This window comes from Opisthocomus hoazin, chromosome 22, assembly GCF_030867145.1.
Source record: "Opisthocomus hoazin isolate bOpiHoa1 chromosome 22, bOpiHoa1.hap1, whole genome shotgun sequence".
Lineage (NCBI taxonomy): Eukaryota > Metazoa > Chordata > Aves > Opisthocomiformes > Opisthocomidae > Opisthocomus > Opisthocomus hoazin.
Genome location: NC_134435.1, coordinates 513,535 through 535,921, shown reverse-complemented (window position 1 = coordinate 535,921; position 22,387 = coordinate 513,535). Strand labels below are relative to the sequence as shown.

General features: G+C 56.6%; 1 protein-coding gene across 3 annotated transcripts in view; it reads right to left on the bottom strand.

Annotated features, from left to right (window-relative positions):
* The window catches only part of PPP2R2B (protein phosphatase 2 regulatory subunit Bbeta), an 89,543-nt gene that overhangs the window by 21,649 nt on the left and 45,507 nt on the right, over positions 1-22,387 (bottom strand). For all 3 annotated transcript variants that reach the window (XM_075441696.1, XM_075441697.1, XM_075441698.1), the window contains one exon: positions 593-690. In XM_075441696.1, coding sequence (XP_075297811.1) covers positions 593-690 — 98 coding nt within the window. The remainder of the gene's footprint in view (positions 1-592; positions 691-22,387) is intronic.

The window sequence follows — 22,387 nt, the reverse complement described above, 5'->3', positions numbered from 1 at the left end:
CTGTCATTGGACCATGAGACTCTCATCCCTTCCACCACTGGCACGCACACCCACGGGGGAGGATGGCTCCCACCAGCCCGGACCGTGCGATGCTGCGTGTGCCGCGCCAGACCAGCTAACGGGGACGGCTTCCGAGACGGCGGGGAATCTCCCGGCACAGGCACCGCTCCCGCAGAAGGCTGGGCAGACCGTGACCCCAGAAAGAGTTTGTTGAAGTCTCCTGGGCAGCGTTTCGGAAGGGAAACATGACTGCTTCGGCCCTCCACACTGTCTAGCCATTTTGGTGGTGCAGGCGGGTTCTTGGGGGTGGTGTTGGCTACAAGACCCGCAGCACACTCGCATGCGCCCGCCTGATCCGAGTTACCCGGCGGCAGAGAGCTGCGACCGGAGCAAAAGGATGCAGGAAATGCAAAGTGGGCTTGGAGGCTGTCTTACAAGATGAAATCTGGTCCTGCTCATGTTAATAGTCGCTTCTCAGTTTGGAGTCTGCCAGGAGAGACCTGAGGTTCGGAGTGACACATACGCATTAGGGAACAGCAGGAAGCTCCTCTTAAAAGGATAAAACGGGCATTTTGCATTCCGTGGCGCTTACCTCCTGCTCACGCTGAAATATTACAACACGGCCCCCCTTGTCCCCTGTTGCTAGTAATTCTCCAGTGTGGTTGAATTCTACTGTAGAGATGATGTCAGCTGGAAAGAAGAAGACAAAGACAGTTTAAGTAACCGCAGACCAGCTCTCAGGCATCTAGCACCATGCCCCGTACAGCCACACGCCTCGCCAGCGCTTCGTCCCCTGCGGCATCCCCGTAAATCTCCTTTTTCCTATTGTCCATACCAATAGCGGCCGCAGAATTTTGGAACTGTGCTGTCACGAACCAAGGCCTGCTCGGCTCCTGCCTGCTCGCCCCTGGCCTGCGGCCCGATGGCCGAGCTCGGGGTGTCTCCATCCGCACGCCGTGCTGTGCCCAGAGCAGCTGGGGACCGCTGCCGGCAGCGGGGGACGGAGCTGGGTGGCACAGCATGGCACAGCGTGGCACGGCACGGCACAGCCTGCTCCCCGCACGCCCTGGGGAGCTGCCCCACCACGCTGGGGGATGTCACCAATCCCTGGGACCCCGGGAGGGCTCAGGGCCACCCGGCACCCCAGCACCTCACCCCGGCACCAGTCACAGCGCCCGGAGAGGGGCAGGCTCTGCTCCGGCCGAGGGCAGGGGAGGTGGTTTGCCCTCGCCTCGGCGGAGACGGAGCAGACGGACGAAGACACCTTTGCACTCCCCACCCGAGCCCACCAGGCAGAGCGGCCGGGCTGACCACAACAACTGCGCCGCTTTTCTCTGCCCGTTGCTGGACCCCCCACCGTCTGTCAGCGTGAACTGAAGTGACGCCTCTCAGCCCTCCGTCACCCCAAAAGCCACCGCGCTGGCACCGCGCTCCCTCCCCACAAAACAAAGAGCCATCGCCAGGAGGGAACACCCCCGAGCGGGGACCGGTGCTGGGCGGCAGTTACGGGGAGAAGCAAGGAAGCGCTCGCGGACCTGTAACCTGTAAACGCTTTACTCTGCAGTGTTTACCCTTGAGGCAAAGCAAGCAGAGAGCTGCTAATGACTGGATTTATTTGGCCTATTTTTAGAAGAATGTCAGAGGTTAATTCCACGGCGATTACCGCCCAACTGGTGCTCGCCCACTGCCGGGAGCGCAGCGCTCGGCCAGCACGAAGCTGGGGAAGGAGGAACGCAGCCTCGGAGACCCAGCGCTGGGTGCAGGACTGATTTTGCAATGAGCAGCACTTCGCTGTGATAACAGCCAGTCACTCCTGCCACAAAAGCTGACAGCATTTGCCTTTCTTCGCCTCTCGTCTCTGCAGCCCACCACCACTAACAGGGCTGCGCAGCCCACGAGCCCCCGGGCCGGGCTGCGAGCAGCGGCTGCGCACACCGGCTGCTGGCACCCCCGGAGCCCCCCGAGCACCTCGATGACTTCTCTTGCTCGTTAGTTCTGCCACGTGCCAGCAGAGAACGCAGCTAGAACACAAACCTGAGCTGCCCCTTCTCCCTCCTGCGATTTGTATCCCTCTCAGATGCACACCAGAAGGTCACCACAGCCGCTTAGAAGAGACAAGGAAGAGAAGGCGTCAACCCAAATTCAGAGACCGGCACAGACTTCTGCAGATGCTGGGAACGCTTCTGACAGCCTCTGTCTTCCATGATGTCAGCAAGGTGCCTCAGTGTCTGCCAGACCAGGCTGCGCCGTGGCCCTTCCATGGCCACAGGCTCCTCTGAGACCACCCACCTCTGCCCCGGGACAGTCCCTCGGCCGAGCCGGTGATGCCAGGTGGGTTTGGGAGCCAGAAGAGCCACTGCGGCGGCAGCGCCCGGGCAGCCACCCCGTCCCGGCAGCATGGCGTGCTCACCGCCGCACACGGATGCTCACCGCTGCACACGGATGCTCACCGGCACCCCGCAGCAGCACCCACGCCCAGGCTCACGCAGTCAGGCCGATGGCTGCCGACCCCAGCTCCGAGGGAGGTGGGCTGTGTCTGCTGAGCCACGCCAGCGGGGAGCCAGCCCCCTGGCACAGACAAGCCCGCGACACAAGACCATCGCCAGTGTATTCACTCTGTCACCACACTGTGCCTTGAGGGGGATATCCCCACTCGCTCTCTGGATCTTCTCCATCCTCGACAGCACCCAAGGAGCCCACCATGCCTGCAGACCTGTGAAAATCCAAATCGCTGCAGTCAGGGAGTGATGAACTCCGGGCTCCTCCTATTAATATTTGTGCATCTTACTCATATTGTCCCACCTCTCCAGCACGAAGCACATTCGTCATTACACACAAATGCATTCCGAAGTTTATCTTCATTAACTTACAACACTTGGTCACTGTGAATAGATTTAGGGAGACAATTTCACCGTAGGCGGAGATGGTGCTGCAGAAGCAAAACCTGAGAGGCCAACGGTAACATCCCCGTCTGGCTGAGAGAGCAGAAAGGGGTCTGTGTGCCGGGGGCTGCACTGGCTGGCACAGAGCTGGAAAGCACTACAGCAAAGCAGGTTGTTCCCTCGCATGGAGCCCTCCTGCCCCAGACTGCCTCTGTGGGCAGCAGGCTCTGCCAGGAAGGTTCCAACCATCCGCCACCAACACTGGTAACAAGGCTGCGGGGCGATGCAGCAGAGCCGAGCTCTGCTCTTGCCCGCACCAGGGAAGGGCCAGGCTGCCTGCGGTGGAGAGGGCTGCGGCGCTGGGCACGGACAGCATCCGTTTGGGATTTCAGTCTTTTGGGGTTAAAGTCACTGAATGGATCTTGAACTTCCTCAGATCACCTGTTCGTCCTCTCTCGGCTGGGTTTGTGCTACTGGTTAAATACCATCCCCACTCAGCAATGGGGAGAACAGGTCGTGGAAGGTTTTCAAGTTTGGGGTTTTTTTCGGTTTCCCTTAGGAAACATAATCTACACGTACTTCTTGGTTGCTTCTGCTGTTCTTACGCACTCTTTAAAATCTCTTTTAAGAGCTCACCTCTCTGCCAACAGGTTCACAACCCGTGAACGCACCGGGCAACGCGACGCACAGCCTCTGGACCCCCATCTGGCACCCAACGCGGGCCGGGGCGGCCAGGCACCGTCTCCAGCGTGCCCAGGGCTGCCCCGCGCCGGGTGCTCCCCCCCACGGTGCCTGAGCTAAGCCATAATACGCAGCCAGCTTACTTAGTTTTGACAGAACAAAAAACAGCACCAATACCCTGCTTCCACAGTACAGACACATTTTTGATGCTGCTGTGAAACACAACTCTCTCCTGCACCCACCCAGTTCTCTAACCTTGGATTTGCTCAACCGACGGGCCAGCAGAGCAAGGACCCACGAAGCCCCTTGCACGAGGGAAACCTCTGCAAAGAGCCTGCTTTGACACTAGAACCTCAGAAATTAGATTAGCAAAACACCAGTGAACAGAACATCCACTGATGTATTTCTCTTTCCCACGATCACCGCATTCAGTGAATGCCTCCCAAGGGGCAGGACAGTTATTTTCAAGCATCTGCTAAAGGCTGGCAAGGAACACGTGGACAGGGCAAATCCCACCCATGCTGCTGCGAAGCTGCCAGACGTGCTACGGTACTTGAGGATCCTGCAGAATCAGAAACCAATTTGCAATTTCAAGCAAAGGACCTTGGGTCCAACAGACACAAGAAAAAACAAATCCTTGGAAAGTGAAGCCAAAAGCCACCTCCCATTCTCACAGGTAACTGCGTCCACAGCTGCTGACAGACGCCACGGCCAAAGCCAAACGTGCTCTAACACCGAGCAGCTTTGTGTTTGGGCCCAAACCTGGCCCAGCAGCTTGAGCGAGGCCGCAGCTCAAGCCGAGCTTTTCGCTGCGGCAGCGGTGACCTCTGCCCGGTGCGTGTCGCGGTGACGTCCTCGGCCGCGCCTGCCGTCCGCCGTGGTGGCACGCGGGGACCGCGCCGGCGACGGGCTGGGAACAGCAGCTGCTGCCGAGCAGCGGCAGAGGCCGTGGCCAGGCACCTCGCACCGAGCGGTACCTTTTCCTTCCAAAATTACTCAGTTGAAAACGTATCTGGTTTGCACTGTTTAATCTTCTCCATTGCCAGCTGCTCATTTTAGGTCACTCACTTTTTAATGAACTAAAAATAACTTTCTGGGCTGCAGCGAGACATTTTTCCGATGGCGCCTGCTACCCAACGCACCTTGTCAGCAGAGCTATCCGAAACGCCGGGGCCGGGCACCACGAGGACCCCGCAGCCGCCCCGGCCCCATCACCCGTTCGTTCTGCGTCTGTGGGGAAGCGGGATGCAGGTCCGCAGAACCTCCCGGACCGACCGCTGGCTCATGCCCACCCTCAGGATTTCAGGCAAGGACAGCAGCGGAGCCCGGCTAATAACACACTTTCCTACCTTAACTGAAAAAGCCCCTCGTGAGCAGAAGCATTCAACCAAACCCCGCCACCGTCGAGGGGAGCATCGCATCACCCCAGGCACCCGCGGGCCGGGCTCTGCCTCTTCCCCCCGACACCCTGGCATGGCGCAGGAAAGCAGCCCCGAGGGGTAACGGCAGAGGTGACAACCCCGGAGCACAGCGCCGCACCAGACCCTTCTCCATCGACAAACTCGGGCCCCGCCAGTGCCGGCTGCTCAGTCACGGGCTGCTGCCTGCTCGTCCCCACCCACCACGCTTGAGAGACACAACAGGGTGATTATTAATTAAAATTCACATGTATTCACATTGAAACAATCCATAATTTATGTCTGTTTCACCTAAGGTTCCAACAGTAGTTTTGTGACAACAGAAAGGAAAAAAGCTTCTCTCCTTTTTTGCTTTTTCATTTCCTCCATCACCTCCCACACGCTCAGTGCCCCGAATACGGGAATTTAAAGAAAACAGTTTCCATGGAGACCCTCCCCGCCGCCAGCACCCGCCCGTCCTCCGTTCCCTCGGCATCAGGGCTCCTTCACGCTTTCATGCTAAAAATATCGAAGATGGGATTTGATTTCCGCTGTAGCGATGCAGTTTTATCAGAAAAATAGGAAATTTATAACACACACACCCCGCCCCCCCCCTACCCCGGTGTGGAGGGAAGGCACGCTCCGTGAGGAACGGGAACGCAAACCCGTTATTAGCAAGAAAGCAGACGGAACAGGGGAGCTGCAGTCGCTGCGGAGAGCTGCACCCCCGGAGCCCGCTCCCGGGGCGTCCCGGCACCTCGTCCCGCTCCTGGCACAGCACCCGCGGCAGCTCCTCACGAGGGGCCCCGACAGCGCCCGTCCCGGGGAGGCCTCGGGGATCCCACGCGTGTCCCCGCCACGCCACGCGTGTCCCCGCCACGCCACGTGTGTCCCTGCCCCACCATGCGTGTCCCTGCCCCGCCACGCGTGTCCCTGCCCCGCGTGCCCCCGCCACGCGTGCCCCCGCCCCGCCAGGGTCACGTCGCGCTGCAGGGCCGATCCCGCGCGCCAAGAGCTGCGAAGGAGGGCTCTGCACTGCGTTCACAGCGCGGCAGCCCAGGAGGAGGGTCACGGCAGGGAAAGCCAGGGAAAAATCCCTCCGCAGGCAAGAACAGCCCCTTCCAGCTGAGGTGCGGGTGTTGCCGAAACAATCTGTAACACCGGAGCGTTACTGGACGACCCACGGATTTCCACCGGCCTTTCAGAGATCTGCTTGCACCGCGCTTACGACGACGACAGCGCGCTGGGCGGTGTGGCCGGGCGGGCTGGCAGGGGTGCCCAGCGTGGCCGCGCCAGCCGGACCGAGCGGCTGCCCCGACCAGCGCCGCTGCCGCTGCCGCTGGCGGGAGGGACGCCGGCAGAGGCCCGTTCCAAGGGCTCGCAGTCACCGGCACCGGCCTCGCGGTAACTGCCCGACGGCGTGCTGAGCGCTGTTGGCGTAACGCAGGGGACGCGAGAGTCACTGCGTGACAGCGTGGTCCCCTTCGCCTCTGCTCCCGCGCCCTCGAGGGCCACGCAGCCCCCCTGTCACCGACTATGTCTCCATCTGCAGCGCGGGACCACGACATACCCACAAACATCTCCACAAGGCTCTGCTCTCTGCCAGCCCGAGAAAACCCTCCAGAGGCGGGAAGAGCATTGCTGTAAGCATCATTAGGACAAACTGACTAGAGTGGGAAGACCACAAACAGCAAGCTTCGTGCCCGACATCCACGCATGAGTCAGCCACACAGCTGCAGAATTAGCAATTCCCAGCCCAACAGACCCAGCGCTGACATCTCCACGCTGCTACGCGTGGTTTCACCCAAAAGCTCATCTGTTCCTATCAACGTCTCGCACAGCCGGCACATTCGCCCCAGGCACCGGCACTGGAGAGCCCGCACGCTTTCCAAGTCCCGGTGCTCCGTCACTGCTACTCAGCCCCTCATGCACAGAACGACCCCAGATTTTCACTCCCCCAAAACAAGTGCCTAGCAGGTGCTCTTGCACTTCGCAGGACAGACGCCAAGGTCGGGGAGCCCCGCTGAAGTCAAGAGGACGCATCTGTGTTCACTCACGGAAGATCTAGAAGAGCAGCATCACAGAGCAACAATTGGGAGAGAAAAAGGCAGAAAATAAATCTGTAAATTTTTCAATTATTTTTAGGATTGTTCTTGTTCCTGCCAAAATGTTGACAAAAATACAACAAAATCCTCAGATTTTGACAAGCTTCAGCTCCAAGGAACTGACCCCTGCCTCCCCGCTCCTTGGCAGGGGTCGCAGCCACAGTCCATCCTGCAGGGACACTGAGGGGCCACCCAGAAGGGATTTGCCTCTAAACCAGCCCTGGCAATCCAGCTTCCTTTTTCTGTAACTGAGGGCAATCCGCGAAAGCTGGGAATCCAGGGAGCAAGAGCAAGAAGGACGTGATTCTTGCCACTTGTTCCTGCACCTCCTGCCCTCCGGGTGCTCTGCCCACAGCCAGCACCCACACGCAGCCCCGGGAGCCGCGCAGATGACACCATCACGCCAGTTCCTCCCGATTCCTCACGGCTCGTGACCGCCGCTCAGTTCCGCGTGCCCCGTTCTTTTTACTGTTTGTATAAATCACTCGTCTGATGGCGCCGCACACAAAGCCTCCGACTCTGCAGACGATAATAAATTGGGAAGCACCATAAATAACAGCAAACCAGGCTGCCAAATGAAGAAGGATTTAGATCATTCCAATCCCAGGCTATGAGTTGCCAAGCCCAGTTTAATGCTGGTAAGTGTGGGATAATAACTCACCACAAACACGTCTCTCCTGGCCCCATCAGCCCCTCGAGCAGAGCGAGGGCAGAGGGGGGTCTGCCGGGCGGACGGGGATGCTGCCCCTGACAAGGAACGTAACGAGCTGCTGCACGGGGGTCCCCCCACCCCGCCTGCTGCTCAGCTGCGGTGGAGAAAGCAAACGGGATGCTGGGGGGCCCTGTTAACTAGAGAACAAAATCCACATCTGAAACCGTTCAGGCGGATGAAGAAAGCACAAGGAGGTAATGAAAAATTAAAGGGCTTAGGGAGGAAAATGAAAGACACAGCCACGTCTGGTAATGGGAGAGCCAGACCACGAGCCTGCCCACAGGCCCTCTGCGGGGGTCTCGGTGCGAGCGAAGCACCATCGCCGTATCCCACCACTCCGTGCCCAGAGGTGGACCCCGAGCTCAGAAAGGGGTTCTGAGGAGGACACAAACCTTCGAGCTCCCACTGAATAATGCAGCACAATCCTCGGCCTCCCGAGGAGGATGCCCGGCTCTGAACCTCAGTGACAGCCTGAGGTTGTCTTGTGCTGCTCAGGAAATTGTGAGAGTCTTTGCATTTCATTGTTCGAGAGAGATTCCTTCGGCTTCCCTTTCTGTCTGCCTCTCAACAAAATAAGAGCAGGGATTTTTTTAATAACTGAAATGCACACGCTGTCAGCAATGAGGAATTCACGCTCCATGTCGGAGCTTTAAATGCAGACTTGCAGAGTTTTGATGGAGAGTTGTGAAAATACCAACGTGCAGGCTTGAACACTGCAAGGCATTTGGAAAGGAACCATGACCTGTTCCCACTTCTGTAAGTTCAGATTTAAAACAGAAAAAACCCAGCCCAACCCAACCCAACCACCAACCCGACACCAGTCCCGAAGGCACACAGGCCAGTCGTGCCTTTGGGTCGTGGTGCTGGCTGGCCCGTGAGCAAGCGTTCGCGAGGAACCAAAACCAGGAGGACTTCAGGGCCCCTCAGCGACACAAAAGACGGGTGAAAGAGGAAAGCCCAGAGCTGGCAGGGGACAGGGAAGAGCCACCTGCGTTCCGCCAGAACGGGCAAAGTGCGGTCCGCAGGGTCACGCCGCGCTGAGCCCGGGCCATCAATCCTCCCCAGACTGTGTGGTCCCCGGCGGGGGGAGCGGGCGGGAAAGGAATAGGACAGCAGAGGTTAAACCAGGATCTAACGGCACGCGAAATCACATGTGATTGATCTGCATTGATTTTTCCCTGCTGAGGTGAATGATAGCCTAGCAAACAGAAATCAATTCCACTGCATTAAGCCCAGTAAGGCTCTGGTATCATCAGCAAAATGCCCTGAGACACCGCTGCTCGCCAACACCACAAACCACAGCACAGCGCCCGCACCGGCCCGGCCCCTGCGTCCGAGCCAGGCCAGCGCCGCGGCCAAGGCGGGAGTCAGCTTTGCGGAAAAACCGCACGCCTGAGCCCCTCCAAACCCCGGGGAAAGCCTGGGATCGCTCCTCCGCCCCATCGCGAGTCCCGCTTTCTGCAGGGGTCGGTCTGGAGTCACGGCTCGCGGTCGGACCCCCCGGCAGCCCTGGGGAGGGCTGGACGCCCCGCTGAGCTCTGCCGCCTGCGTACGGCTGCTCGTCGCGACGACGTGATGCTGCACAGCTAGCAGCAGCTGATAACTCTTCCCCAAAATGGAATAGCTCTCCTAGATTTAAGTGCTAAAAATACTGGCACATTCAAAATTTCTCTGCCCTTGTTACAGCAAAGAATAACTCCGTGCTACCGACCCAGACGAAAGAAACTTCCATCTGGCAGCTCCCCCCCCGCGCATCTCTGCAGCAGCCCCCGCTGCGGCACCTCTCTCGGAGTGCCTCAACGAAAGAACGTGGGTTTACTCCTCTCCCACCGGCCTCCCAAGGTTTAATTCCCTGTCAATGCTGGCGATGAGTTCAGGAGGAGGTAATGTGATGGGAGGGCTCAGCACGAAGGCGCACGGAGAGCGGCAGCGCTCGCGGTCCCGGGTGCCCGGGCACTGCTCTGTCCCCGTCACGCTGCGACCGAAGGCACCTCGGGAGCTGCACGCAATCAGCAGCACCCACGCCGCTTTGGAACGCAGGGGGTCGACTCATTAACAGCAGCAGAACAATAAAATAGAAAAGCAAGCCAATAACCGTTTTCAGACAGAACCACGGCTTCGAACAGCACTCGACAGACTTCCTTCTCACCCAACATCTCCGGACTGCCGAGGTCCCGTCGCAGCCGGCCGCGGCAGGCACGCGGCGAAGCGCAGGGCTGCAGCCTCCGTCCCCAGGCAGCTTCGGGACCTCTCCCAGCGCGGAGCAGGGACGCGCGCGGGACCCGGGAGAGGCGAGGCTGCAGCCATGCGCGTGGCCATCACCCCGCGTCCCCGAAGGACCGACCACACCTTCCGCCCCGCGGCGACGGACGACGGTCCCCAGGGAGCACGGGAGGGGGGGGCTGGGGATGGGGGGTGAAGGCACATCCCGGGGCTCAGCCGTCCCCGGCCGTGTGGGACCCGCGAGGAGCGCGGCAGAGAGGGAAGCGAGGAGGTGAAACGGAGCAGGGTGGGCAAGGGGTGGACACGGCGAGGCCAAGGGCTGAAAGCGGCACGGCGACGGCTGGCTGCACAGCGAAAGCCGCTGCGCTGGGCTCCTGCATCCCCCCTCTCCCGGCCAGCGTCCCTTCGTCAACCAAACGGACTCACTGCCAGCAGACCAGGGGCTCATGGAGCGGGGCCGAGCCGCAGGGCTGGTTTCTGTGGGTCAGTCCCAGCCCCGGCAGCGCGGTGGAGGGGTGGCCTGGCAGCCCCGAAACGCCCGCCCGTGTGCCATGACCCCTCGCTGGTCGTGGGCTGGCATGTGCAACGCAGAACTCTGCTGTCAGCATTACGACGAGCAACTCGTTAGCTCCTAGATTAACGACAATTTTTAATTGGTCAGGCTATGAAAACCTTACAGAGCTGTTACACATTACACCTGTGACGGCAGAACAGCATGTTCACCAAGACAATTCGCGTGCGACCCAGAGAATCTCTCTGCCACGGCAAACAGTCCTTCTCACCCGGAGGGGCAAACCAGCAGCTGCCGACGGCGTCCGGGGCACCTCGCTGTGCGGAGACGCGGCCCAGCCCCGGCCGGCCGAGCGGGTGCTCCCGGCCAGCGCGGCACAGCCCCTGCTGCCAGGACCAGCTCTCGCCCCGTGGCAGACCCCTGCCCGGCCGTGCCCCACACGAGCGCCCACGGCCCCTCCTGGCACCGGGCACAGCCAGAGCCGCTGCCGGGGCCCGGCCGGCACCGGGCTCACACCGTCACCCACCGAGACGTGAAGTGAACACACGCCTAAGGAGCGGAGGGGGCCGCATTGCCCACTCGTGGAAAGCAAAGGCGCGGGCAGCTCTGTAGGTGATGGACAAGACGTAAAGATGCCGCCTGAGCAATGCGGACTGTGGCAGGACAGACACACTGCAAGCGTGCTTCGGGTAACGACACAACACGCTCCACAGAGTGCCGTAATTTCAAAGCAAACGAAACCTATCACGAGTTGTGCAATTACTAAAATCCATCATCTCCCGTATTAGCTTCCTGCTCTTTTTGCTGTTCCTTTCTAGACTATTCTCTCGCATGCACACGCACACATGCGAGCAGAGCCCTCCATCACACGCCGACGTTTCGGCTGCTGAAGGGGACCGGAGGACCCGTGCCTGGGAAGCAGGACGGCCTGGCAGCAGCTTGCCAGCACCCACGGCCGCTCGCCGGTGCCAGCACCTCCCCGCAGACCCAGCCTCTCCCTCCCCGGCCGGACCCCGCGCCGGCTGCCCGTGCGTGCACTGAGCTGGCTCCTGCAGCCAGGAGCATCCCCAGAGGGCTCATCCGACAGCACTCCGTGCCTTGGCTCGCTGCAGAACTCACGCTGCCATTCTTTTGCCAAGAGACTTAGAGGTACGCTGGACAGAAAACCTCCTCGATACGGCTGGTTTGGGGTTAGGAACTGTAATAGAAAATCCAAGTCCACCTGCAAAAATACACACTTAAAATAAACTAGACCTTGTAAAAAGCACCTGAGCATCGATCAAGCCCTCCACTTCACCCTTCGCACACTGACACCTTTAAAGCTCTAAGGATTTCTACAAACCTCGAGCTCTCCACCAGGTCTGCCACGAGGCCATCTGGGCACTGCTCTTTCATGGGCATAAAGGAATAAGCAACCCAGAAAGTGGTCTGGTTTCCAAGTACCTTTGGAAAATCTGTAGCTTCCAGTGACATCACTGGTTGCTGAAAGCCAAACAGCTGACACAGCAAACACGAATTCCTAAATATGAACAATACCTAGCTCTTTGTATTTAAAAGATCTTTACCTTCAGCAGCAATACAAAGACTGCTTTGCTAGCAAGAGCAACACCGTGTTGACCACTACAGCGACTGGCTCTGACCGTCGGCGCACACGTGTGTTCTCCAGACGCTGCCTCCCAAGCCCGGGAAACCCTCGTACACGTACACCACTGTTCATCTACTCTCACAGCAAAAGGGTCAATGTGCAGACACCAGGATGGGTGTTCTGCCAAAGCGCTCAGTGTGCCGTGCATTCTGTCTTTCTGGTCATCTTGCTGAAGCCATCTGTTAGCTTATCAGCAAAACCTATTGATTTTTAAAAAATTTTAATTAGAAGTACCCAAATGTCAGCTAAGTGAGTAAAATTTGGAAGCAGCAAGCTTTCCTCTCATACAGAGCAGCTGTTTTCAGCTTATGACCAAAATTTGTTATCATCTTGCACTGATGTCATTCTCTGCCTAATTATTCCAGTTTGGTGCCCTGGAACGAGCACCGAGGCTGAAGGCAGGCGGTTCAGCACGCAGCAACCGCGACAGAGATCTCCTCCTGCCAGCGGAGTTTCTAGCAGGACACCGATACTGAGCACCCAGCAACGAGCACTGCTGACAGAGACTTATCCCACGAAGGATCACAAAATACTTTACAAACATGGAGACGCACGGTAGCAATTTTATCGCTGGGCAAACCCGGGCATGGGATGACTCAATGAGCTGCCTGAATCCCCGATGCCATGCCTACCATCTGGGCTGCTCGGCTCAGAATCTTTCTGTTTTCTCCTCCTCCTCGGTTTTCTTACACTGGAGCAAAGCCGAGAGCCTGCAGCCAGGAGCAGGGGAGCTCGTGTGAGGGTTCTTATGGGGTCCTCCATGGCCAGCCGAGGACTCTGCCTGGCCACAGCTCTCCTCGAAGCCTGCCAGAACGGGGGTCTTTGGACCTTCTGGCCAGCAGGCTCTTCTCGAGCTTCAAGCTCTACAGACCTGCCATGGGAACCAGGCTGCGAGGTGCTGGACACGGTGCAGCCCTCGAGTGCCTGCACAGGCACGTTTCAGACTGTAGGACCCCCAGGCTAGGCACTCGCAGGGTGGACATCACAACTGTTCACCCTCTCTCCAGCTCTGAGGTGAGATGCTCCACTGCCACCTCCTCTGCAGCTCCTGGGATTGGACATCTCCTCCCCAGGACAGCACTGCTGGCCAGACACGCAGGCTTCAGCTACGAATGGGAGACGTCGGGTGCCACAGCTTAGAATACGCCTTAGAGAGCTAAGACAGCAAACAACAAAATGGGAAAAGGACAGTCTGTCGCAAGGGGGTACCTTGTGTAAGCAGGGTGGACCCACCGCAGAGTTCTCACCAAGACACCTGAGAACAGGAGCACCCCTTGGGGTGCCTGCGCGTGGCGGCAGCCGGGGACGCGCCGCAGAGGGACAGACACGGGTGGATTGGCGGCGAGACGCCGGCGGGCCCGGCAGACCAGGGAACGGGAGGCAGCAAACAGGGACAGCAGCCGACAGGAGGTAACGCCTTCAGCGCAGAGCCGCTGAGCCTTCTCAGCCGTAACCTGCCTTTAGAGAAAGCACGCACGGAAGCCACAGCCGCCAGAGTGCTGATGTCTGAAAGAATGTGCTTCATGTCCCAGTTCTGCACTGCGGGGAAAGCAAACCACCAAAGCTGTGTACAGACAGTCCCCGGCTTCTGTGGCATAGATTTGAATTTAATCAGCTAAAGATGGCTTAATCCAACATCGGGGGCTGTATCAAGTAGGGAGGCATCACAAAAGGACTTCTTTCATGTCGGGGTGACGCAGCTGCAGCTCGGCGCTGCCGGGTGATGCCATCCCCGCGGTACAGGGCTGCACCCACCCACCGGAGCCACCCCACGCCCCAGCAAACAGGGCAACTCGATTCGACATCGGCCGCCACAGAGCCTTCCTCCTACGCCTGCCCTGGCCACGTCCCACTGCCCGTGGGTCCTTGCTCACCCTCCAGCCCGTGGTCCCCTCCTGGTGTGGGCCATCAGCCCCCACCGCCCTCCTGGTGCCTTTGGGGACCGGTGCTGCTCCGGGTCCCTGCTCCAGGACATGCGCACACGCGCTGCACCCGTGGCCAACGGCCGCAGCTGGGTTGCTCAGGGTGATGGGGCTCAGCGATGGCACCTGCCGTGGCCCTGTCGCTCCTCACCGGGGGCACAAACCCCTCCCAAAGCAGAACAAAAACTCACATTAACCTGGGAAAAGCCTGACAGAGCCCCTGCATGGGGCCACTCCACAACGCACGTTCTGTCTGCTCATAATAAACTGTATTTCCTGCCTACTTTAACATTTCTTCCAGCAGAAGCTGAATGTCTGTGCCGTCGCTTTCAATCTGCTCCTGGAAGAGCTCATCTTGGGACATTTTCCATGCAGTATTTTAATTAAACTTTCTTCCTTCCAATTTAGTGTTCGGTTCATCAAGTGATGTTCTGAGCCACTGAAATGAACTGCTTAACAGTAATTTGTGCAGCAGCTGAAGGAGCAGATTATAGCTATAGATGAGTCCCTCTCTTGAACTTTGTGGTTTTTGCTGGTGTCGGTTCGCAGCGTGTGCACGTACCTTTCTGTACCCGGCAGCAGCCAGCATCGTTTGATGTAACGGCTCAGAAAACGTAACCAGCCTCTGCAGGGTCCTGCCCAGCTCAACGCGACGCAGGCAGCCGCCGACCGAACGCGGAACCTGCCTGCTGGTGCTCACCGGCTCCAGCACCACAGGCAGACCCCGAAGCCGCGCTGCCGGGGAGCAGAAAGCTCCCGCGAGCCGTATGGGCTGCCCGCACCCTGGAGACGGCCTGCGATCTGCCCGAGTAAGAAAGAACTCGGTCTCTTGCTGCTGAGGAACAGAGAGCGAAAAATACTTGGTTTGGAAATGGCAAGTGTAAATAACAAATATTTCTTTTTGAAACTGATCAAGAATTTCCCGTACACACCTGGCTGTACTGCTCCTCTCCCGACTTAGATAAGGACCTAATAAATGGCTGGAATACCTCCTGCTGTCTGCCTGAGAAAGAAATAACCTTGCTCGCGTCCCTGAGTGATAAATCACTACTCAATCTGTATCTGAAATGGAGAGGTCATGGTCATGCTATTTTTAGGTTCTGCTATGTTGTGATAAGAAGAATTTATCTTTAACACAGGAGAACTAATATGTTTAAGCTTAAAGATGTCCACAGTTGGATCCTAGCTAGGCTGCTAACCATCACCGTCATCTGCAAGAAATACATACAGCAGAACGCTGAAGGACCCTTCAGTAACACCACACAAAAGGCACCTGCTGAGCGCCCTCCGGCAAAGCCTTCTCCATAGCACAGACCACTCTGCTAACTTCCATTTTCCGTTCAGTGTGCAAACGACCAGGATTTCAGAGAGCTGAAAGAGTGACGATCCTCTGGAGCGGTCTGGAGGGCTCAGAAGGTCCCCTCGCTTTCCTGCCGACGTGCACCACGAGAACGGACCTCCGGGCTGCGGTCGGGGCAGGAGCTGTGCGGACGGTGTCACCCCTGCATGGGCGCCCGAGCTCCCACCGCCCCGCTCCAGGACGCTGTCCCCAGCAGCCGACCAGCCCACCGGCTGGCTGCTCTCGGGGACATCCCCGTGCGCAGGCTCCCATCCGTCCTCCCGGCGACCAGCTCTGCCCAGCTCCTCCGGCAGAGCAATGGGGCTGCACGGCACCTCGCACGCCAGCAGCCCAGCGCGCCGGTCGGCCGCCGCCAGCCCGGGGTGGCCACGGAGCCAAATTCAACCACTGTCCCCTTGCTTCTCATTTTGAATTCATCATTCTACCATGGAGTTTGTCCTCTTGGAAGGAAAATTTACTTGGAATTATTCTAATTTATCATTAGTGGAAACTAGTAGACAAACCTTGCCTGTTAACAGGCAATAAACTCTGGGACGTAATCGGCTTCCCGATGGAAGCACGGAGATTCATTAGATCAAATGGAAACCCTCTCCCAGTCAGATGGGATTTAATTAAGTTGATTCTGACAGGGAATTAAAGGTCTTTGCTGGGAGCTCTCTTTCTGGTGTCAGGGCTGTACCATTGGAGCTAAACATAGTGCTTCCCAAGGCAGAATTAGTATAAAATATCTTGGATAAAATTGTTAGACTGAGACAATCGTGACATTGTCTGTCTGCCATGGTGCGGAAAGCAAAGTCACAGCTGAACCCAGTTGTTCCCAGTGAGTTCCTACTGTCAACACGGTAACGTTACAAAATTAATTGGAGTGCATGGAAAACTGCTTTGTTTATTCTAAAGCTAGCAACAAATGCAGCGACAAATACCGAAGATGCTCTATAACTACTACGCACCGCCCAGGCAATAGAAAATGTAATTTGCCCAGAGGTAAGGCCGCATCACGAAGAAGGTGAGGAACTATTTTCCTTGTCTTGTCCACACTTTGTCTGAACAAAGCTCTGGTCGTGGTGAAGCGTGAGACTCCGCACCTCTCGCAGGCGAACGGCGTGGCACCACGGGCACCGAGATCCTGAACACAAGCCAGTCACCGGCACGAGAGGAGCGGGGTGAGCGTGAAAAACGGCTCTGATCCAGCAGGAGAAGGGTTACTGAGCGTGTCTCCAGCACCCATGGTCAACAGCGTACAGATGTAATTAAACAACATCCAATGATTGCCACTGAAACCCACAGTGATAAACGACACGTTCTCTTACAGACCATCTTCTAGAAATTACTTCCAGGCTTTGCAAATACTAATCATCACCACACCTCTGTGAAATAAGAGCTAGGTACCCCATCTCTGTCCTCCCCGTGTTGTCAGTGAGAAAGCGGGTCACCAGATGTTACCAGATGTGAAGCAATGCTGCTTTCATAGCCCATCCACAGCCTGCCCGACGCTTACCCGGAGATAAGGCACCGGGCTTCCTCTCCTCACACTGCTGCCCGCCGAGGCTCGCCAACGAGTGAGTTACACTTTTGGAGCGAGGCTGTACAGCACATAGAACAGATTTAAACCCTGCCTTAAGCCCGAGCCACAGCCAGCTCCAGCTCAGAGCTCCCACCCGACACCGCGGCGTCACCACCCCCGGTGACGCCCAGCATCGCTGCCCGCCCGGCCAAGCCTTTTCAAGCCCGGCAGCACCCTGTCACGCTAACGAATCGAGGCCGATCTCTGGTACGAAGCGGGACTGGAGCCAGGAACGCTCGCTCACACCTCGGTGGGACGACGCAGTGTCTGAAGGCGGCACTCACCGTCGGCTCACGCAAACGCGGCCGTGCTGCGGAGCCCTGCCCTGGGCAGGTCAGCGGGCTGCTGCCGCGGCGGGCTGCGGGCACGGAGGGACAGCGCTTCCCCCCCGGGACGGGGACGCTGCCGAGGGGGGACAAGGAGCAGCGTCCCCCCCAGAACGGCCACCCCAGCAGAAGCGGCTGCGGGACACCCAGCCAGACGTGGTCCCTTCCAGCACGCCCCGGGGCAAGTCGAGGGTAGCGACGTGGATTTTAGCAATTGTGCTGGGACGCTGCTCTCCGCTCTGACGAAAATCTGGGGATTGCTTAATTCAAAACAGAAAATGCAAACTGCACTGTGGGCTGTGAGCACATGTTTGGGCTTCTTTCAGAAGGGGAAAAAGTGAAAATACTAATTAACCTCAGCTGTTGGAAGAACGCCCTGCAGAAACGTGACTCAGAATGGGTCACAAATCATAAAATAATAATAATAAAAAAGCCACAATGCTCTGGGGACATTAAGCGATTACAGAGAGTTGTTATTTGGCTGATTTTCACACTTCATTAGCATATGCATAATTTAACAAGTGAACGTGCTGAGGGCTGGCAAGACATAAGAGCCACTTTCTTGAAACACGAACTGTAAATTGGGACAGCCACAGTCAGATTTGTTTTTTTTTTTTTTAATCATGATGGAAAAGCAACAGACATCAATCCAAGGCCTCCAACAGCAGCCGCTGCTCTGAGGGACCGAGGACCAAGCAGAGAGATGCTCTGGAAAGGCAGCCTCCCCTCCGGAGCCAGGCTGTAACACGGCCCCGTTTTGCAGGGCTGGGAGCTGCTTCCCGGCAGTTTCATCGAATCACAGAATGGTTTGGGTTGGAAGGGACCTTAAAGATCACCTGGTTCCAGCCCCCCTGCCATGAGCAGGGACATCTTCCACTAGACCAGGTTTAACATAGAATTACGTAAATCAAGGTGAAAACACCACAGTGAACCAGTGACTTTCTACCAAAAAAAGGCGTACGCATTCTGCCGTCAGCGCGGGATTTAGCGTGGAAGGCGGAGGGTCTGGTTGCTCTCAGGCACAGCCCCTCGTTTTCGCAACAGCAAACTGGATGGCAACACCGACTGCCCCGGCTCCCCACGGATTAATTGCTGCTGGCAATTAGCAGCCTGCCAGCCCCCGGGAGTGGCCCCGCCATGTCTGCAGGCAGGGAGCAGGTCTGCCCGGCGCCTCGGGTCGCAGACCTGCACGCCGGTCCACAGAACGCGGCGAGGCCTGGGAGCGCTTCGGGAACGCTGGGGCGTCCCACCGCCGGGCATCGCCCTCCCGGCTGGTGCAAAGCCGCTGGGCATCGCCCTCCCAGCTGGCCGGGCGGTGCAAAGCCACCGGGCATCGCCCTCCCGGCCGGGCGGGCGGTGCAGAGCTGCCCACACGCGGCTCAGTCTCCAGGGCGCGCAGGGACAACAGCGATGCTCAATGATCCACGCACGCCGATTTATTCAGACCCTGTCTATCGCAATGGTTGACAATTCCCTGGTACCCTTCATTAGCATCCACACAGCGGTGGGAGGGACGCGGATCACGAGAGCAAGCCCCCGTTGCTCTCCATGATAGTCCATCAGCTGGGGCAGAATCGATCGGCAGGAAACCCAAGACCACGATGAGGGGAAGCCAACCACTGGCAAACCAGATTCCACAAGTCAAACAGGTTTGGTGCAGTCCCACTTTCAGGGCACCTTCAGTACTCTGCTTACTAGGGCATTTTGGCACATTTCACCTACATTTCTGATTTTAGATATAACAACATTTGCTGCATGGCAACAGAGCAATCTCAGCACGACCTCACCGCTTGCTCCGTGGGACCGCTCCCAACTCCGCTGCCAGCACGGCTCATCCCACGCCACGGGAGCCATCGCCGCTGCCCCAGCCTGATGCGCCCAGCAGCAGCTTCGTCTGTGCTAACGAGCTGCAGCAGCGACGAGGATCCCCAGGTGACAGGCAGTCTCCCAAACAGCAAGCAAGGCAAAAGCTGATCCTTTTAGCTGTGAGTCTCCAGAGGGGACCAGTATCTTCCCAGTGCCGTAGTGCAAATAAACTGGGGGAAGCAAGTAACATTCCTGTCATATCCAAACACTCCCTGACTTTGTCTGCAGCTGAAATATTGCTGCACTGAGACCATGGGTGAGCACCGACAAGCAGATCTCACTCTAAATGAAAGCAGAACGGACAAACACACCTTAATTGCCCAAATTCAATAGCTGATGGCGAGTACCTGGCGTCATCCAGGTAACACGGATTTGCTTTCCATAAGCACTTGATTTTGATCGGTCGAAGGTCCACGAAAGGCGAATGCTAACGGCTGTTTGAAAGGTTATTTTTATTCTGACTTTGGCTCTTTATAAATGAATAAGAAATTCTACGACTACAAAAGAACTTTGAGTTTCTCCATCACATGAAACACAGCAATGCTTGGATGGCACTTAATGTTGTTTTGTTTTGCTGCACATAAATAATTATGAGTGAGGATGCAGTACTTTGAAGTTGAACTTACGAGTATGAGCAAAGCTACAGTGAAAGTAATAAATTATGCAAAAGTATTTGTGCTTGGAATGTCAATGTTTCAAGATGATGCAAATAGGCACTTTTTGAGCCTCTTCTAAAAACCCGAAGAAGCCTTGGGACCAAACCACATGGCTCAAGTCAGCTACCCATAGCAAGCTTAATGCTTCCACCAGCCAGCACGGATTTGGTCAATTAGTTTATTAATGTGTTTATGCAAACACAAAGGGTTGGGGAAAGTCTCCTCGATTTCTCTCTGCCAAGCTTATTGAGCACCACTGGGATGAGAAAATGTTCATCTAAATGAACTGCAGAGAACACCAAACTCCCCGCATCAGTCCCAAGCACGCTGACAGGCAGCACCGATGACCCCGTAGATGGATGGGGCTTGAGCAGAGCTGTGTCTCACCAGAGGGCAAAGGGAACAGGCAAAATCGTCCCTTCCGACCTTGAAAATCAATGAAATCTTCAGCAGCACGCTGCCGTATCAGTTACAGTTTATTATTATATATCCTCAGCTCAGGACAAGGAATATCTAATTACACTAATTGCTTCTGGTGTGCGAACGGACCCTTTACACTGGATAAAGGTGCCTATGAACAACAGCGTTCTGCCTGCGCAGGCTGTGGGTCAGGTTTTACATGCTCGGAGAAGATTAACTTTATTCCTAGTGAAGAATTTAATCACAGGAAGTGATTAGCCAAGTGCTTCCAGTCAGTGCAGCCGCAGCACCAGCCGCTCGGGAGCGTGTGCATTTTCTGTTACAGGCGAAGCCCAAGAAAGGCAAAATTTCAGCAAAGCCATTTGGGTTTTAAGTGACACCAGCAAGACCTGGATCTCCACAGGCCAATTACAACATGCTGACTCAAGCAACATTCAGCAGGGCTGGAAAGGGGGGAAACCAATAAAGAGACAGCAGGAGGCTGAAACTCCATTTTAAAATACAGGAATAACATCATTTTACAGGCTTCTTGTTTTCTAATTGCAACGCTGCAAAAATCAATGGCTTTTGGAAAGTAAAAGAAACACACACAGTAAACTGCTTGCAAACCCTGCCAGCCAGAAAACAACGCTTGCTGATAAATATAAGTATTGTTTTCCCCATCTTTTGGAGGGGGATGGGACAAAAGAATGCTTTGAATATTTCCCGTCTGCTCTAACATTTTTCACTACAGGTTAATAATTGTACCAGCAGCTATTCGCTAAGCAAGAAAAAACTGTAATTAAATATACCTAAAATAGCCTTCCAGCCTGCAAATAGCACTGCCAAGAGCATAACAAAAGCTACATCTGACAGCCCAACCAAGCTGTCTGTCAGCGTTCCCACACCGGAGGTAACCCACTGCAATGGCTAAAACCAGCTTCTATTTCCACGTGCTGTCGTGCAGAGACTATTTAAGCTGCAGCCCCGTTTCTCCCGAAGGGGCCTGGAGAAGGAGCCCTGGAGCAACCCACAGGGCTGGGCTGGCCAGGGTTGGGCGACCCACAGCCCCAGGTGCCCGGCAGCGACCAGCGTCCCGGCCCCGGCTGGCAGCAGGGCATCTCTGCAAGGACAACCGAGGGCACCAGAACAGCCAAGAACAAAAGCCACCTGACACCAAGCATGAACTCTGCAGAACTGAAGTCTTTCCAAGCACTCTGCCAAGACTGGCCTTTTCCCAGCAAACTATCGCCAAAAGCTTCATCTGGGCGAGCTGGTATCATCACCCGCTGGGGCCATCTTCCCACTCAGTGCTCGTGACCGTATTCGTATTCTCTCACGCCAGCCTCCCTGGAGCAGTCAAGCCCGTCAGCGGATGGCAAAGCATTTGCGGAGCCCGCATCAGTACTAACTCCCACGCCGTCTGCGCTGCCAGCCCTGAACACTGCAGCGACTCCTGCCCGTACTACCTACCCGTACCACCTACCACGACACAAAGCTCCCGCACACCAGGCTGACATAAAACAGATCTGTCCTGAGACCAACTTTGTAAATCAGCACTGAAAATTCAATTTCTCCTCCTTCCAGGCAATAACATTGCTGCAGGTTCATCCCAACCAGGCACACGGGACAGGGGTTCGTAAGCAGTACTCAACACCCAGCAGAGCAGAACTCACAAGGACGATATCGCAGTGTACTTTAGTTGTGCTGAATATCACTCACATTTCTGCACGTTCACTGAGAAGATATCGCTGGACTCGTGGGCTGCGAGACCACCAGCCTGGCGGCCCCTGCCCACAGCCCCCGCTCCGAACCCGGCACACTGTGCATCAGCACACGGGTTTTACAGGGGGGAGGTTTCCTTTGAAGGCCTGATATTGCATATGCAGAGAAAAAAAGCCTTTTTTTTCTGGCAAATCCGAGTCCACCAGATTTCGTCACCTTGTCAATAACTTCGCACATTGTCAGAAACAGATTGCAAGGAAAGAAAGAGGTTTGGTGAGGCAGCAGCTCTCAGAAGATAGAGAACAAAGTGCCACAGAAGTCAGGAATTCAGCTGTACGGTGGTACTTCAAACCAGGGCACGTCTCCTGTCTGGAGTCATGACGATCATTTCTAGCCCGCGAAGTGAACAGCCA